The sequence below is a fragment of the Anomaloglossus baeobatrachus genome, chromosome 3 (assembly GCF_048569485.1).
Source record: "Anomaloglossus baeobatrachus isolate aAnoBae1 chromosome 3, aAnoBae1.hap1, whole genome shotgun sequence".
In the NCBI taxonomy this organism is placed as follows: Eukaryota; Metazoa; Chordata; class Amphibia; order Anura; family Aromobatidae; genus Anomaloglossus; species Anomaloglossus baeobatrachus.
The window spans coordinates 145,885,200-145,904,292 of NC_134355.1; the positions used below are offsets into that span (position 1 = coordinate 145,885,200).

The window sequence follows — 19,093 nt, forward strand, 5'->3', positions numbered from 1 at the left end:
ACTTTACAAACTATTAAAATTTTTATTAAAACAGTTATGCCAGACAAAATAGTTAAACAATTACATTTCCCACTACTTTACTTCAGCATCATGTTTGAAATATATATTTTTTGTTAGGAAATTAGAAGGGTTAAAAGTTTCAGCAAGTTCCCCTCTTTCTGTCAAAATTTACAAAGCCAAATTTTTTTTCAAAAATCTGCACCCCTCAAAGTTCTAAAAAAAAAAAAAAAAAAAAAAAAAAAAAAGTGTGTTGTGCAATTTCTCCTGTGTACACGGATACCCCACATATCGTGGAAATGTTCTGTTTGGGCACAAGGCAGGGCTGGGAAGGAGCGCCATATAAAATTTTGGAGTAGAAAATTGGCTGGAATAGATAGCAGACCCAATGTCACATTTGCAGAACCCTGAGGTGCCTAAAAAGTGGAAACCCACCAACAAGGGACCCTATTTTGAAAACTACACCCCTCAAGGAATTTATCTAGTGTCGTGGTGAGCAATTTGAACCCCCAGGTGCTTCACAGAATTTTCTACCATTGAACAGTGAAAATGGTAAAAAAAAAACAATATTACCACTAGGGTAACAAGAGAAAGTCCACTCTACAATTTGTTATGCAATTCTCCTGAGTACATTGATAATCTATATGTGGTGGAAAACTACTGTTTGGGCACACACAGGGCTTGAGAGGGAAGGAGCCCTATGTTGACTGTCAGATTGCGGGTGCCATGTCACATTTGAAGATCTCCTGACATTCAAAAACAGCGGAACACCCCCCCCATTCCCCCTCCAACACAAGTATGTCAAGTTAACCCATTCTCCAAACACCACCTCTCAAGGAATTCATCTAGGGGTGTGGTGAGCATTTTTAACCCTTAGGTGTTTCACAGAATTGTATAATATAGAGCTATGAAGAAGGGAATTTTGTTACTTACCGTAAATTCCTTTTCTTCTAGCTCCTATTGGGAGACCCAGACGATTGGGTGTATAGCACTGCCTCCGGAGGCCACACAAAGCAATTACACTAAAAAGTGTAAGGCCCCTCCCCTTCTGGCTATACACCCCCAGTGGGATCACTGGCTCACCAGTTTTAGTGCAAAAGCAAGAAGGAGGAAAGCCAATAACTGGTTTAAACAAATTCACTCCGAAGTAACGTCGGAGAACTGAAAAACCATTCAACATGAACCACATGTGTACCCGAAAAACCACCAAAAATCCCGAAGGACAACAGGGCGGGTGCTGGGTCTCCCAATAGGAGCTAGAAGAAAAGGAATTTACGGTAAGTAACAAAATTCCCTTCTTCTTCGGCGCTCCATTGGGAGACCCAGACGATTGGGACGTCCAAAAGCTGTCCCTGGGTGGGTAAAGAAATACCTCATGTTAGAGCTGCAAAGACAGCCCTCCCCTACGGGGAGGCAACTGCCGCCTGCAGGACTCTTCTACCTAGGCTGGCGTCCGCCGAAGCATAGGTATGCACCTGATAATGTTTGGTGAAAGTGTGCAGACTCGACCAGGTAGCTGCCTGGCACACCTGTTGAGCCGTAGCCTGGTGTCGTAATGCCCAGGACGCACCCACGGCTCTGGTAGAATGGGCCTTCAGCCCTGATGGAACCGGAAGCCCAGCAGAACGGTAGGCTTCAAGAATTGGTTCTTTGATCCATCGAGCCAGGGTGGCTTTGGAAGCCTGCGACCCCTTGCGCTGGCCAGCGACAAGGACAAGAGTGCATCAGAGCGGCGCAGGGGCGCCGTGCGGGAAATGTAGATTCTGAGTGCTCTCACCAGATCTAACAAATGTAAATCCTTTTCATACCGGTGAACCGGATGAGGACAAAAAGAAGGTAAGGAGATATCCTGATTAATATGAAACGAGGATACTACCTTAGGGAGAAACTCCTGAATGGGGCGCAGCACTACCTTGTCCTGGTGGACCACCAGGAAGGGAGCCTTGGATGACAGCGCTGCTAGCTCAGACACTCTCCGAAGAGACGTGATCGCTACCAGAAAGGCCACTTTCCGTGATAGTCGAGAGAGTGAAACATCCGTCAGAGACTCGAAAGGCGGCTTCTGGAGAGCAACTAGTACCCTGTTCAGATCCCATGGATCTAACGGCCGCTCGTACGGGGGGACGATATGACCAAACCCCCTGCAGGAACGTGCGTACCTGCGGACGTCGTGCTAGACGCTTCTGAAAAAAACACCAATAGCGCCGAGACTTGCCCTTTAAGGGAGCCGAGCGACAAGCCCTTTTCCAACCCAGATTGCAGGAAGGAAAGAAAAGTAGGCAATGCCAATGGCCAGGGGGACACTCCTTGTACAGAGCACCAGTAAAAGAAAATCGTCCACTTCCGTGGTAGATCTTAGCAGACGTGGGCTTCATAGCCTGTCTCATGGTGGCAACGACCCCGTGGGATAATCCTGAGGACACTAGGATCTAGGACGCAATGGCCACACAGTAGGTTCAGGGCCGTAGAATTCAGATGGAAAAACGGCCCTTGGGACAGTAAGTCTGGCCGGTCTGGTAGAGCCCACGGTTGACCGACCGTGAGATGCCTGTCGCCAGAGCTCTTTGATCGTCATGAAAACCGGGACCTTGCTGTTGTGCCGATTCGTGAAACCCGTCCGGGTGCAGAAACCATTCTCCTGCGTCCACGCCCTGGTGACTGAGGAAGTCTGCTTCCCAGTTTTCTACGCCCGGGATGTGAACCGCGGATATGGTGTATGCTCTGTCTTCCACCCCTAGCAGAATCCGGCGGACTTCCTGGGAGGCTCGCCGACTGCGTAGTCCGCCTTGGTGGTTGATGTATGCCACCGCTGTGGATTGTCCGACTGAATTCGGATCTGTTTGCCTTCCAGCCACTGCAGGAAGTCTTGCAGGGCCATATGCACTGCCCAGAGCTCCAGACAATTGATCTGAAGAGTGGACTCCTCTGAAGAGAGTCCTTGATCGTCTGAGAAAGGGGGACGTTCCTGTGTAGGGACATCGACTTCCCCTCCCATTAGCGAAGAATGTTCTATTGAAGTGGACGCAGATGAAACTGCGTGAAAGGGACTGCCTCTGGATGAGGTGTCTCCTTGAAGGAGAGACTGCACTCCCGTCTGTAGTGACCGCTGTTTGTCCAGTGGAAGCTTCACCATCGCTGAGAGTGTGTGAAACCCCAAGCTAAGATATGCCAGCGATTGGGTTTAACTTTGAAAAGTTGAGGACCCACCCGAAACTCTGGGAAGTCTCCAGCGCCATGTTCAGGCTGTGTTGGCATGCCTCTTAAAAGAGTGCCTTGACAAGTAGATGGTCTAAGTAAGGGATCACAGGGTGACCCTGAGAGTGCGGGAGTGGTCCCACTGCTGCCATGAACTTGGTGAAAACCCGTGGGGCTGTCGCCAGACCGAAGGGTAGGGCTACGAACCGAAGATGCTCGTCTTCAATAACGAATCGTAGCAAACGCCGGTGCTCTGGAGCAATCGGCACGTGGAGATAAGCATCCTGATGTCTATTGATGCTAGGAAATCTCCTTAAGACATTGAGGCAATGACGGAGCGGAGGGATTCCATCCGGAACCGCCTGGTTTTCACGTGCTTGTTGAGCAGTTTAAGGTCCAGAACGGAACGGAAGGAGTCGTCCTATTTTGTCACCCCGACCAGATCGGAGTAAAAAGTGTCTCTTGTTCCTGAGGAGGAACCGGGATTACGACTCCTACTGCCTGCAGAAGAGCCTCGGCTCGGCCGGTGAGGAAGTTTTTGCGACAAACTGTCTCTCACCCACCGGCCACTGACCTGTGGCAGTTAGATGTCGCTAAAGCGGGGGAGTCTGCCACCGACCGCGGACGCGGAGAGAGAGGGCTGAAAGTCATGAGGAAACCGCCTTGGTAGCGGTTCCTCCGGCTGCCTTCTCCGGGCGTGATTGAGCCCGCCAGGAACCTGCGCCCCTCTGAGCCTTTTGAGTCCTGTTGGACGAGGGCAATTGGGACGTGCCCGAGCCTGGGAAGGACCGAAACCTCAACTGTCCCTTCTCCTGATGGGTCTTGTTTGATAGCTGGGGTAAGGAAGAATCCGTACCCTTGGACAGTTGAATGATTTAATCCAACCGCTCACGAAACAGTCTGTCACCAGATAAAGGCAATCTGGTTAAGCACTTTTGTGGAAGCAGCATCTGCTCCAATCCCTTAACACTAGGAGCGTAACAACACGGAGTTGGCGGACGCCACTGACGTACGGCTCGTAGAGTCCAGGACAGCATAAACAGCCTGAGTCGCAATGCCGACATTGCGAGGTGAAGGACGCTACTGCGGCCAAGATGTACATGTGACCGCGTCCCTCTGCGCAATACTAGCTGAAATAGCTTGGAGTGCCTCTATGGCTGCGAATGCCGGGGCAACCGACCCGCCGATAGGGCTGTCTGTCAATGGCATCTTTAAGTGAAGTCCCATCTTCCACTGCAACTATAGATCTAGCCGCAAGCCTGGAGATTGGGGGATCCACCCATGGAGCGCTTGAGCACGTCAGGGGGGAAGAGACAACGCGTATCTTCAATACGGTTGGAGAAACGCTTATCGGGATAAGCGTGGTGTTCCTGGACTGCTTCTCTGGAGTCAGAGTGACCAGAAAAGTACTCAATATACGCTTGAGATACCGAAATAGGGATTTCTTCTGCTGTGAAGCTGACCCCTCCACTGGAGGAGTTGAGGGAGAAATACCCAACCTTCCATTGATGGACACTATAAGATTATTCACTATAGCGTCACCATCCGGTGTATCCGGATTGAGAGCGGTCTCAGGATCAGAGTCCTGAACAGCTACGTCTGCATCATCATACAGAGAGTACTGTGATGAAGTCGAGGGCCGTTCTTAGGGAGCTCGCTTAGGCCGTCTGGGACTGTCGTCCGTGTCAGAGCCTGCACCCTGGGATGCATGGGACCCTCCTGGAGCCATGATTTGTTTCGAAATCAGGGTGGCCAGGGGCATTGAATCAACATTGCCCAAGGTCTGTCTGGACTGCAAAGTCTGTAAGATGTTAGTCATAGCCACAGACAATATATCAGCGGAAACTGCAACTCCGTCCCTGTCCCTGGACAGGGATCACCGGTGGTTCTTTTGGCCACCTGTAGCAGAGACCCCGTTGAGTAATTGCACACACTGGGGGTCCTGGAACAGTCGCATGCAGTACAAGCAGCATAGAAAGCCTGTGCCTTGGCACCCATGCTGGTTTTTTTTTTTGTTTTTTTTTTGCTGTTGCTGTCTAGCCATCTAGGAGCATTAGCCAAGAATAGCGACCGTACAGTGCAATGTATAGCATACAAGCATGAAGTACAATAAACACTTCAGCACATGCAGTACAAGGAGCATAGAAAGCCTGTGCCTTGGCACCTTTGCTTTTCTGCTGCCGTTGTCTAGTTATTCAGGAGCATTAGCCAGGAAAAGCGACATACAGTGAATGTATAGCATACAAGCATGAAAATAACCACTGCAGCACATGCAAACCAAGCAGCATTGAAAGCTTGTGCCTTAGCACCCTTGCTGTTCTGCTGCTGTTGTCTAGTCATCAAGGAGCATTAGCCAAGAATAGCGACATGCAGTGAATGTACAAGCATGAAAATAAACTCTGCAGTACATGCAATCCAAGCAGCATTGAAAGCTTGTGCCTTAGCACCATTGCTGTTTGCTGCCGCTGTCTAGCCATTTAGGCGGGTAGACAGCCAAGAATAGCCCTTACAGTGCAATGTAAAGCATACAAGCATAAAGGACACATGACACTGCAGCACATGCAAGACAAGCAGCATATAGAGTCTGTGCTTTAGCACCCCTGATCTTTTGCTGCTGTTTCTAGGTCTGCATCCTGAATAGCGACCGTACAAAAGTACAACAGGACACTTCGGCATTAGTGGGTCAGCACTTTAGTTGCCGCTTACCGCCCGCACAAAAGCGGGTGTGTGGCGCCGGAATCCTGTGCTGGTAGCTCAGTGTCTCCGTTTTCCCGCTCTGCGTGCCGGAATGGCTGCCGGCGTCCAGAGGAGAGGGGCGGGCCGAGGGCGTGCCCGAGACAAGAGCGGGAACCCGGCGCCCACTGTGTCTAGTAAAGGGGGCTGGAGAATGCAAATAAGGCTCCAGCCCTCGGCGCTGCTATAGAACAGCGTCTCTCCCTTTCCCTGAGTGACAGGGAGGGGGCGGGAACGAAGCGGCGCTAGGCCGCAAAAGCCGGGGACTAAAGTTAGAAGCGCCGCCGCCGTAAAAGCGCGGTCGGCGCGTCCCCGGCGCACTACAAGTCGCAGCTGCGCCGCTGCTCCAGGGGCGGTCGGCGCGGCGGTCCCCACACGTAAAGTCCCCCAGTAATCTGCAGGGGCTATGAGCCCAGCGCACAGCGCTACAGTCCCCGGCGCACTAGCACACCCAGCAAGCCTGGAGTGTGCGTGGCCTGCCATACGGGGACACAGAGTACCTGAAAGTTGCAGGGCCTTGTCCCTGAACGGCACTCCCGCTCCACATCCAGCAGGTTCTATGGGTCTGTGGATGGAGCCCGGCCTCAGGGCTTGGTGGCCGGAAAGATCCCACTTCCTCAGAGCCCCTCAGGGGGATGGGGAAGGAAAACAGCATGTGGGCTCCAGCCTCCGTACCAGCAATAGGTACCTCAACCTTACAAACCGCAAGTGGGGTGAGAAGGGAGCATGCTGGGGGCCCTAGTATGGGCCCTCTTTTCTTCCATCCGATATAGTCAGCAGCTACTGCTGACTAAACAGTGGAGCTTATGCATGGATGTGTGCCTCCTTCGCACAAAGCTTGAAAACTGGTGAGCCAGTGATCCCACTGGGGGTGTATAGCCAGAAGGGGAGGGGCCTTACACTTTTTAGTGTAATTGCTTTGTGTGGCCTCCGGAGGCAGTGCTATACACCCAATCGTCTGGGTCTCCCAATGGAGCGCCGAAGAAAATAAAAAATGATTTCATTAAAATGTTGCGTTGTACCGTACAACACAAGGGATGGGATTTATAGAAATCTCATGCCTACTGTGCTTCTTTTCTCTGCAGCGTAAAATTATATGCGGCACGGCTTTCCCGAGCAGCAGCAATTGATGTTACAGAGACGTGAGTGTTTTCCACAGGGAGAACACAGTCTGCAGCGGTCCGAACTCTGATAGTGGGCATGGGCAGCAGCGGTCTCCTGCGGAGAGCACTCGCTGCGCCCAGGACGCAGCATGTCTGGATCATGTGCACCCACCTTTACAGTTTTAACTTTCAAGAAAGGTAATAAAAGAAAATGGACCATAACATTTTATTTATTTATTTTTTTAACAATTGTTCTGAGCTTGCCAATACCCAACATGTGGTTGAAATCTACTTTTGAGATACAGTACAAAACTCATTGGAGTTTGGATATAGTTGGAATGGTTTGGAGATGCCATGGCACATTGGTAGGGCTCTTAACATGCCAGAAAAGCAGAGCCGCCATAACTGATCCGATTTTACAACGTACAAGCATCAATTAATTCATCTAGCGGTGCAATCATCATATTGATAGCACAGGTGTGCCATAGAATTTTACACCATTGGGAGGTAGAAAAAGAAAAATTATTTTTTTTTTTTACTAAAATTTTGTTTTAGCCCAAAGATTTTAATTTTTATATGGGCTAATAAGAAAAAAAAATAGACCACGGTGTTTGTTGTATAATTTTTCCCTGAGTTTATCAATAATTGGGTTCTACTTTTTAGGTACAGTTTAAAGCTGAGAAGGGAATAAGCGCCACATTGGACTTAAGTATTTGCTGGAATGTTTTTTGGGTGCCAGGTCCCATTGGCAGAGCCTCTGAGGTACCAGAAAAGCAGAAATCTCTCACAAGTGACCCCATTTTACTAACTACACCACTCAATGAATTAATCTAGAGGTGCAGTGAGCATATTAACACTACAGATGTGTTACAAAATGTTATACCATTCTTTGGTGAAGAACTAATTGTATTTTTATCACTAAAATACTGTTTTAGCCCCAGATTTGTTTTATATTCACAAGGAGAATAGGTAAAAAGGCCCCATAACTTGTTACACAATTTCTGCTGAAAGTGGCAAATCCTCATATAAGGCATACAATACTATTTGGTCACACTGCAGTTTGTGGGTTTTTTTTTTTTTTTTTTTTTAATAAAAAAACAAGGTGAAAGAAGCAAAATAGAGATTAAAACAGTATAGTTATACTTACTGAGTTTCCCGTGTGGCTGTCAAACTACTTCCAGGTCCACTCATTAGCTCTCATGCATATTCACTGCTTCCCCCACCCACCCTCTGACAGCAAATAAATAAATGGAAAAAATGGCATAGGGTCCCCCGTATTTTGATACTCCACACATATAAAACAGACAACTATAGGCTACAGTCCCCAGCTGTGCGCATTATCTTAGCTCTGTTTCAAAAATACGAGGGACCCCATGTGGCTTTTTAAAAAATTAAGTAGTTTCCAAAATGGCGTGCAGCCCTCCCCAATTTTGATACCCAGCCAAGATAACATGGAAAGCTGGGGGCTATTATTTTCAGGCTAGGAAGCTTCAGCCTAAAAATAGCAGCCCACAGCTGCCACAGAAATTGTCGCACCCATCATCCCTATTGCCCTTGTGCGGTGGCAATCAGGGTAATATAAGGGGTCATGAAAGCTGTGATTTTTTGATACATGAAGCCTGAGGTTCAGTTCAATTACGGGGTGGCTGCGGGCTGCTATTCTTAGACTAGGGGCAACAACCATGGGCCTCCCACCCTGAGAATACCAACACCCAGCTGTCTGCTTTATCTTGGCTGGGTATCAAAATTGGAAGGGACTGCACACCAATTTTAAAATAATTTATTTAAATAATTTTTAAAAAGCCACATGGGGTCCCTTGTATTTTGATACACAGCCAAGATATGCACATAGCTGGGGGTTGCAGCCTGAAGCAGTCTGTTTTTATCTGTGCCGGGTATCAAAATACAGAAAACCTTACGCCATTTGTGTCAATTATTTTTACATTTCACAACCAATCACAAATGCTGGCAGTCTGATTGCAGCCAATCACAGATGTTCTTACAGAAGGTGGGTGGAGGAAGCAGTGAATATGCATGAGAGCTAATGAGCGGACCCGGAAGCAGTGTGACAGCCAAACGGAAGACTCTGTTAGTATAATATCCTGTGCTAATCCCAATTTTCATAGATTTTTGCAGCCCAATAGCCCTAACACTATTTTACAGCAAAAGAGTTTGGGTCCCCATAGGCTTATATGGAGTTCAACATCCGGGCTCACGTTCGGGTTCAAATCCAGTCTCAAATGAGACTTAAGTCTGGCCGAACCCACCAAACATGAAAATAGACGGGTTTTCCCATCTCTACTATTGCATTCTCCCCTGTAGAGGGATGCTATTCTCTTATAGCTAATCTAATCTAATTTCAGGAAAATGGCATATTAGTGGTCATTAAGGGGTTAAGTAGATCAAAATGGTATAAAAAAGGTCACCTCAGTGTTCAAAAAACAAGACAGTGTTTCATCGATTGAAAAAATAAAATTTTGAGCTTCAGAAAATGGAACACAAAATAGTACTTTATAGATTTGGTATTTGCTTTAACTGTAATGACTTTAAAAATCATGCAACCAGATAATTTTTACTGCAAGATGAACACTTTCAACATAAAAAGCAGAAGAATTGCGCCCCCCCCCCCTTTTAGTGGTATTATACTGTACGGTGAATGGTAATTTTTCAAAACGATAATTTACCCAACAAAAAATTAAGCCCTCACACAGCATGCCAATGCAAAAATAAAGCTGTGGAACTTGGCAAAAGGGGAGGAAAAAATGCAAACGAACGCAAAAACAGAAAATCTTCCAGTCATGAAAGGGTTATCAAGTGTTAAAAGGGAACATACCCTGCGTGGTGTCTTCATTATTGCCTATGCTAAACAAATGCCAGCGGTCAATTAAATAAAGGACTACAAAATATACTTTAGAAGCATGAAATCTGCCCAGGGAAGAATAATGCAGCCACTTGGGGCGTTATGTTCATCTCGATGTTACATCCATTAAGAAATAACAGACAAAGGGTCTTTGTAGCAGTGCTTTCACATCAGACATGGGAAAAAAATAAAACAGTGCACCTTTCATGATTCATATACTCTGAAGTGGTGTCATCCGCCGCGCCTTTTTGTCTTTTCTACAGCTGGAATTCCTATCACAGCGTCCATGCGCAGGGCGACCGGGGTGGGAAATGCTGGGCTGCTCCGTGAACTAGCGGTATTATCTGTTATGAGAGTGGTCTTGTGCCACTCACAAAGTGTAATTCCTTTTTATTTCACTTTGCAGGGGGGAGAGTACCCACCTTTGCTCCTCTAATCTAAATGGTACACACAAGCGCCAACTGAGACCTTCCCTCAGCCGTCCTGTGGAGACGCACTCTCCTGCTTGAGGAGCACAGACCTTGTTCCACCTTTCCTCCTCCTTAGTCTGGATGGCAATTGCACCCGGAGATTAACTCCCCTTGCAATCGTCACTGCTTCAAGTCAACCACACTTCAGTTTTTAAACAGAAAATTTATTTGATGATAAAAAAACCCCCAGAAACAATCTCTGCAGCATTTTGGTGTAAGACCCTTCTTCAGGCTGATGGATTGTGAGGGAGATAATCACAGGGTGGAGTTGGTATCCAGAGTCATGAAGAAGAAAGGTGGAACAGGAAGGTCTGTTCTAGTCACGCAGGAGACTGTGTCCACAGGACTGCTGAGGGAAAAGTCTCAGTTGGAGGCAACATGTGTACCAGAATTAGGAGGGCAAATGTGGATCCTCTCCCCCCTGTGAAGTGAAGGTATAGTGCACCTTTTAGGCTAAGGACACACAGGCATTTAGCATCTGATGCAAGAGCATCGGATGTGTTATGCTAATGACCCTCAGCTTCCGCTCTGCTGCAAGTGTGTCGAGTGTCATTATACGGTGATGCAATCCTGTGATAGGAGCACAGCTGAGGAGGAGAGGGAGAAACTAATCTCCCTATCTCCTCCATAATCAGCTGATGTGATTATCGCACTGCACTCTGGTGTCATCCAAGTGCAATGCGATGTTTCTCTCGTACCCATAGACTTGTATGGGTGCGAGTGAAAACTAAATCGGATTCCAACCGCAGCATACTGCGTTCTCGGTCCGATTAGGGCTGAGGAAAAAAAAAAAAAATCGCTCATGCGAGCGACACCAAAGAGTAACATTGGTCCAAGTGGAATGCGATTTTTTTATCTCATTCCACTCGCTCTGTTGAACTCGCCGTGTGTCCTTACCCTTGTGATAGGTATACTCAGAAGTGGTGTTGGCTGTTGCTCCTTTTTGTCTTTTATGTAGCTGGGATGTTACATCCTTGTGACATCCAGGTTTCTGCATTTCCCTGGCTAAGCTAGTAAGCTTTTTATTAGAGCTATGCTGTGTGAACTACAGGCAGCATGAATCAGAGCCTGGTTGTGCAATTCCAGAGAGCCGTATGCAATGGGAGAAAAACTTTAACTTTGGGACGGGGACGCACATGTGAGAGACCTGTCAATCACCTGAAGCGTGGGGGAGAGAAGCAGGCCCGAGGGCTGCACCTGACTACTTGGGTCTCACCTATAGTCATTTTTTTTTTTTAAATACGCTATCTATTGCTTTTCAGAGAAAGACAAAGCTGGTTGCAATGGTGCAGCCAGGCTCTGATTTCAGGTGCCGTAGTTTGCCCAGAATGACCACAATGAAGAGTTCACTTTTAAAGTAATTGCTGTTAGAAAAAAAAAAAAAGATAAAATGAAAACAAGTAGATATATTAAAAACAAACCTTTTTCAGTATGGAGTCTTTTAAAGGAATCTGTTTTTGACAAGCTTGGATCAGAGATGACCTTGGAACCAAGTTTAACGGTGAGGTCTACAGAACGAAACCCTTGGGGCAGCTTTCTGTCATACAGGAGGGTGAGGAGCTGTGCGAGGGTCATTTCAGGAGGTAAGGGCTGACCTGCACGACAAACAAAACATGTTCAAATCAAAAAGGAAAATTTTAACCCATCTTGTTTATAACACAAAAAAAAACATGTTATATTTGTAAAGAAATTCTACCTGGCAACAATTTATGGTAAAGGTGGAACACAGGGATGCTGATGGTCTTGCTCGAAGAGTCGACTCCTGAGGAAGAGCTGCCTACTTTATCAGTCATTACTCTTCCTCGCCTTGATGGTGGACGGGGTGGGGTGGAGGAGACGGCCCGCTTTGACTGGGACTTTAACCCTTTGGAGTAACATTACACAAAAATAGATCAGCACAAAACTAATATTTCTGGGAGAATGATCTGTAAAGGATTATACTATATCATCGACTCTATATCATCGACTCTATATCATCGACTCTATATCATCGACTCTATATCATCGACTCTATATCATCGACTCTATATCATCGACTCTATATCATCGACTCTATATCATCGACTCTATATCATCGACTCTATATCATCGACTCTATATCATCGACTCTATATCATCGACTCTATATCATCGACTCTATATCATCGACTCTATATCATCGACTCTATATCATCGACTCTATATCATCGACTCTATATCATCGATCTCTATATCCTTCAATTGGCAACAGTGCTCCAATTTCCCAGTGAGCGGGCAGTGTGCCCATGCCTTCTACAAGGTGGATATTAGCTGGTTTTTAGAGTGGGCGGTGAGTTCAGAGGCAGAGGGAAGGAGAGGAATGTCTTATACTTTGTATAAACCTGCAGTACACTGAAACAACTGTGATCAGGTCAATTAGATATAATGGTGACAGTTGTACAGATTTTCTCAGACGCCATTAAAGACATTTACCTGAAGCAACAACCACGCTGTAATTATCCTGGAATCCATTTTCCGCTTTCACCTTCTCCTTCTCCTCGTGGTTTTTCTTTTCCTTGTCATCTTTCTGCTCACTGATCAACTTCGCAGTAATGCTCGGAGTGTCTGTTAAGAGATAAAAACAGGGAGGTCACTTTGGAAATCTCAATTAACAGTAAGTCATCACAGGAAAGTAGACGGGATGGATGAAGCGAATGCTTTTTAGTCCCAGGGTGATTGTGCCGATCTGATATTCTCTGCACATTACCAGATACTCACAAATCTGAAAATAGGGAGAGTAGGTCGCTCTACTTCATATATTACAGAAGAACGTCTGCATAACTTACATTACCCTCATCTGGTCTGATGTTATCTGGAACACATGCCCTGTCATCAACGCTGCAGCTCTTAAAAGGGGACATTTACATAGAGGGGGTCTCCAGAACTAACATACTCATGACCTCTCTTTAGGATAGGTCATCTATAAGAGATCTGTGGGGGTACAAGATTGTGCACCCCTCCACATCACCCTCAGGAGGTCAATGGTCACTAAAGGAGAGAGCCGCTGGGACATTATAGCTGAGCACACTAGTGGCTGCTCTGGAGTACTGCAGCTCAGCACCCATTTACCTCAATGGGAGCAGCTATTTCAACAGGGGGACATTTCCAAATGTATTTCGGAGTCTAGTATTCTGAAGTGGTTTAATAACCAGAACATGATTGTCTGGTCTCATTATATCAGCTTTCTAAAGTGAGAATCCAGACCAAATCTTCTGAGCAGATTGTACACCTACAGCAACCTGTTTAGTGTTTATTAACCTTTTCAATGCCAGTAACAATAGTGTAGTAGTATTTCCCACATATATTTCAACCCTTTTGTGACCACCAATACAACTTAAAATTGAGCTGGGATAAGTGAATAGCGTCCCCTGATGGGTGAAAATGCAACCGCTGTCAGCTGTGCACTATAGCCGACATCCCGCTTCATGAGCAGTGCTGGCAATGACCATGACCATTTATCCACTTAAATGCTGCTGTCAATAGTGACTAAGGTATCTAAATGGTTAACAGAACAGAGTATGTGGGGGATCCCACCATAGTTAATAGAGAGAAAAGAAGTGCCAAAAAACTGAGGGATCACCATATACATAATTAATCAAAAATATTTTATTGTATATCAAGGAACATAAAAAGCACATTTGTGTCACACAACACCAAATGGTATCACAACAACCATAGGCATCCGGAGATTATAATTATGGGGTCTTAAAGTTTGTTATGTCAATTCATAGTCAAATAACCTTCGAGTCTGCCGAAATGTAATATTCATTCATTGCTCCCCCAAACCCCAACTCTTGGCACTGGTGCCGAGAGGTAAGCGGGTTATGAGAGTGGGGAGCAGTGAATATTTATTATCTTTATTAGCGAACACACTGATCATCCAGCCGCCAGCTTCCTGCAGCGACTGGGATATTACACCTGTTTGCTATTAAATAAAATGAATATTCACTGCTTCACACGCCCAGAATCCCAAGTGGGAGGAGCAGTCATGTTAGATTAGTCAACAGCCAACGTTGGCATCCAACGGGGGGCTCATGGCACTGACGTCATGTGCTGCCCGTCGCTTACATGTCAATTGGTGGCATTAGAAGAGGATGAAATGCACTGGGGGAGCAGATGGAAGGTGAATAGGTGTGTGTGTGTGTGTGTGTGTGTGTGTGTGTTACAACGAAGGCATATATACCAGGATGGGCCCAGTATGGAGACATATATATCAGTATGGGAGGATGATGATGGGGGCAATCTTATAATATGAATTTAGGTTACCGGGGAATAGAGAATGGATGCTGTGTGGAATAGGACGATGCTGCAGGCGGATCGGTGGGTGTCCCAGATGCTCTGTTGGTGGTGTGGGCTTCAAATAATGGCGCCCAGACTCTGTGCATGTGCAGATGGTGCTCTCAGCTCAAGATCTCATCTGCGCACGCGCTGCCTCTGTCCCGTTATCTCCCAGCAGCGGACTTAAGGAAAATGAGAGGGGATAGCATGCGCAGAGTGAGATCTCTGTTAACATTGAGCTGGATAGCTCAATCTGCGCACATGCGCAGACAGACTGAGTGCCATTATGATTTTTTTTTCTCTTCAGCCTGCACACCGTTACAGAGCATCTGGGACATCCGCCGCACCGCTTGCTGCATCTCTCTACTCCACCATCGCCCGTGCCTCCTGCGACCCCGCTCCACCACCGATGCACTGTTACAATTTTAAAGCTGGTAACATACGAACAAAATAAAAGAACCTTTCACAGATGGTGCTCAGGTAAAGCAGATATGAGGTAAATGTTATTTATTAAATATTTTGTGTGGTGCAACGATCTGGATTAAAGGAATAATCAAAGTTTGAAAATGGCTAATTTTTTTTTTTAGATCTTTTTGACATATTGCTGATGTTTTTCTAAACGCAAAAAACATTAACATAAATTTGCCATTATCATAAAATATAATGCGTTACGAAAAAAAACTGTCTCAAAATCACTTGGACAGGTTTGAACCATTACAGTTATTGCCACAGAAAGTGACACATCAGATTTCTAAAAGTCTGCGTGGTCACCGAGGGGTTTAACACACAAAACTGTCTGGACACCACAGATAAAGCATGTTTTGTGTTACACAGACTGTGGGAACGTGAAGCAGAAATGGGTTTCCCTATTCTCACTTTTAATTTGTGTATTGCAAATGCAACATATTGTAAAGCACAATGTGCAGCCATGTGAAATACTGGAATGTAGAGTTACAATTCATATACGATTTATTTGGATGGGTAATAGAAATCATTTAGAGCCGACCCTTCACCGCATCAGTCTAACCACTCTCCGTTTTTAAATAATTGATTTTAGTTGGCGTCTAGTTTTTAGTTACGTTGGCGTCTATGCAAAACTGATTCTATTTAGCCATTTTTTTCTTTAATTTGTAAAAGGATGCAATTTTTCCTTATTGGATAAGTTTGAAAAGGAAGATAAATAGCAAATCAGTTAACTGATAAGTTTTCCTTAGACTCCAATATTAAAAAAACATAGCTAAAATCAATTACTTACCCCGTTAATGACAGTGGGCCATTACTTTATGTCCTAAGCCACCATAGTGTAAACCTGCGGCGATCAGCACACATGTCAGATGATTTGTACAGCAGACATGTGAGCCTCGCAGGCACAAGTGGATCTGTGATCCACCCGTGCCTATTACCAGCGATGTCAAAATTTGACAGCGCTATTTAAATGCTGATCGCAGTAAATCTTTACTCACCTGGCTTCAATGGCAGTGCAGTGACGTGATCACTGTCAGCCGATGGTTGTCATGGTAACACAAGGTCATGTGATGACTCCTGTAGCTATCTTTACTCACTTCCTGTTTCACTTGGCTGAATGCTGCCACTAACAAGAGGTGACTATTTCTAGTGATCTTAGCTCTGTAGCTGTGATCAAAAGAAATGCATAAGCGATCAGATTGCTGATCCTTATAAACCTAAAAGTTCAAATCACCCCCCTTTTGCCCCATTGAAAATTAATGTAAAGGGTTGAAAGAAAAGAACAACCAAAAACATACATTATATTATATATAACTAGAAGGTGGCCCGATTCTACGCATCGGGTATTCTAGAATTTACGTATTGTGTAGTTCATGTATGATTTTTGTTATATATATATATATATATATATATATATGTTGTTGTGTGTGTGTAGTTACGAAGTGTTTGTGTAGGGGGCTGTACATGTTCTGGGTGTGGCGGGGGGTGAGAGCGGTGTTGTATGTGTGTTGCATGTGTTGCGTTGTTTGTGGAGCGCTGTGTGTCTGTAGCGTTGTGTGTGTGTGTTGTGCGGTTTGTGTGTGTGGTGTGTTTTGGGGGGAGGTATGTTTTGAGCAATGTGTGTTGTGCGGTATGTGCGTATATTTGTGTGTGCTGCGGTGTTTGTGTGTTGGGTGTTGTGTGTGCGCAGCGTTGTCTGTGTGTGTGGGTGTCTGTGTAGGGTGTTGTTTGTGGTTCCCAGTGTGTGTGTGTTGTGCAGTGCGCGTGTGTGTGTGTGTTGGGGGGAGGTGTGCACCTCCCATCGTGCTCCATCCCCTATGCTGCGCACCCCCCATCGTGCTCCATCCCCCATGCAGCGCACTCCCCATCGTGCTCCATCCCCCATGCTGCACCAGCATCAGCCTCTCTGCCCACAGCATCAGCCTCTCTGCCCACAGCATCAGCCTCTCTGCCCACAGCATCAGCCTCTCTGCCCACAGCATCAGCCTCTCTGCCCACAGCATCAGCCTCTCTGCCCACAGCATCAGCCTCTCTGCCCACAGCATCAGCCTCTCTGCCCACAGCATCAGCCTCTCTGCCCACAGCATCAGCCTCTCTGCCCACAGCATCAGCCTCTCTGCCCACAGCATCAGCCTCTGCACACAGCATCAGCCTCTCTGCACACAGCATCAGCCTCTCTGCACACAGCATCAGCCTCTCTGCACACAGCATCAGCCTCTCTGCACACAGCATCAGCCTCTCTGCACACAGCATCAGCCTCTCTGCACACAGCATCAGCCTCTCTGCACACAGCATCAGCCTCTCTGCACACAGCATCAGCCTCTCTCCTCCCAGCATCAGCCTCTCTCCTCCCAGCATCAGCCTCTCTCCTCCCAGCATCAGCCTCTCTCCTCCCAGCATCAGCCTCTCTCCTCACAGCATCAGCCTCTCTCCTCACAGCATCAGCCTCTCTCTTCACAGCATCAGCCTCTCTCTTCACAGCATCAGCCTCTCTCCTCACAGCATCAGCCTCTCTCCTCACAGCATCAGCCTCTCTCCTCACAGCATCAGCCTCTCTCCTCACAGCATCAGCCTCTCTCCTCACAGCATCAGCCTCTCTCCTCACAGCATCAGCCTCTCTCCTCACAGCATCAGCCTCTCTCCTCACAGCATCAGCCTCTCTCCTCACAGCATCAGCCTCTCTCCTCACAGCATCAGCCTCTCTCCTCACAGCATCAGCCTCTCTCCTCACAGCATCAGCCTCTCTCCTCACAGCATCATCCTCTCTCCTCACAGCATCAGCCTCTCTCCTCACAGCATCAGCCTTTTCTGTCCCTAGCATCAGCCTCTCTCCTCCCAGCCTACCCCAGCCTCAGCCTCCCTCAGCATCAGCCTCTCTTCTCTCAGCCTCCCCCTCCCAGCCTTCCCCAGGATCAGCCTCTCTCATCCCAGCATCAGCCTCTCTCCTCCCAGCATCAGCCTCTGCTCTCTGTCCCCAGCATCAGCCTCTCTCCTCCCAGCATCAGCCTCTCTCTTCACAGCATCAGCCTCTCTCCTCACAGCATCAGCCTCTCTCCTCACAGCATCAGCCTCTCTCCTCACAGCATCAGCCTCTCTCCTCACAGCATCAGCCTCTCTCCTCACAGCATCAGCCTCTCTCCTCACAGCATCAGCCTCTCTCCTCACAGCATCAGCCTCTCTCCTCACAGCATCAGCCTCTCTCCTCACAGCATCATCCTCTCTCCTCACAGCATCAGCCTCTCTCCTCACAGCATCAGCCTTTTCTGTCCCTAGCATCAGCCTCTCTTCTCTCAGCCTCCCCCTCCCAGCCTTCCCCAGGATCAGCCTCTCTCATCCCAGCATCAGCCTCTCTCCTCCCAGCATCAGCCTCTGCTCTCTGTCCCCAGCATCAGCCTCTCTCCTCCCAGCCTTCCCCAGCATCAGCCTCTCTCCTCCCAGCCTCTCGCTCTTCCCAGCCTCCTCCAGCATCAGCCTCCCCCAGCATCAGCCTCTCTCCTTCCAGCCTCCCCCAGCATCAGCCTCCCTCTCCCAGCCTTCCCCAGGATCAGCCTCTCTCCTCCCAGCCTCCGTCCTCCCAGCCTCCCCCAGCATCACCCTCTCTCCTTCCAGCCTCCCCCAGCATCAGCCTCCCTCTCCCAGCCTTCCCCAGGATCAGCCTCTCTCCTCCCAGCCTCAGCCTCTCTCCTTCCAGCCTCCCCCAGCATCAGCCTCTCTCCTTCCAGCCTCCCTCAGCATCAGCCTCCCCTTCCCAGCCTTCCCCAGGATCAGCCTCTCTCCTCCCAGTCTCCTTCAGCATCAGCCTTCCCCTCCCAGTCTCCCCCAGCATCAGCCTCCCCCTCCCAGCCTTCCCCAAGATCAGCCTCTCTGCTCCCAGCCTCCTCCAGCACGCCGTGCTTCTCTGCAGACACTCACACACATCCGATCGCATACACTCACACACACAACCGATCACATACACTCACACACACAACCGA

The 19,093-nt window shown here is 47.5% G+C and overlaps 1 protein-coding gene across 7 annotated transcripts in view; it reads right to left on the bottom strand.

The window, feature by feature from the left end:
* BIRC6 (baculoviral IAP repeat containing 6) overlaps window positions 1–19,093 on the bottom strand; it is a 533,701-nt gene that overhangs the window by 149,876 nt on the left and 364,732 nt on the right. For all 7 annotated transcript variants that reach the window (XM_075339505.1, XM_075339507.1, XM_075339508.1 and 4 more), the window contains exons 58-60: window positions 12,810–12,941; window positions 12,055–12,222; window positions 11,780–11,953 (exon numbers count right to left, since the gene is read on the bottom strand). In XM_075339505.1, coding sequence (XP_075195620.1) covers window positions 11,780–11,953; window positions 12,055–12,222; window positions 12,810–12,941 — 474 coding nt within the window. The remainder of the gene's footprint in view (window positions 1–11,779; window positions 11,954–12,054; window positions 12,223–12,809; window positions 12,942–19,093) is intronic.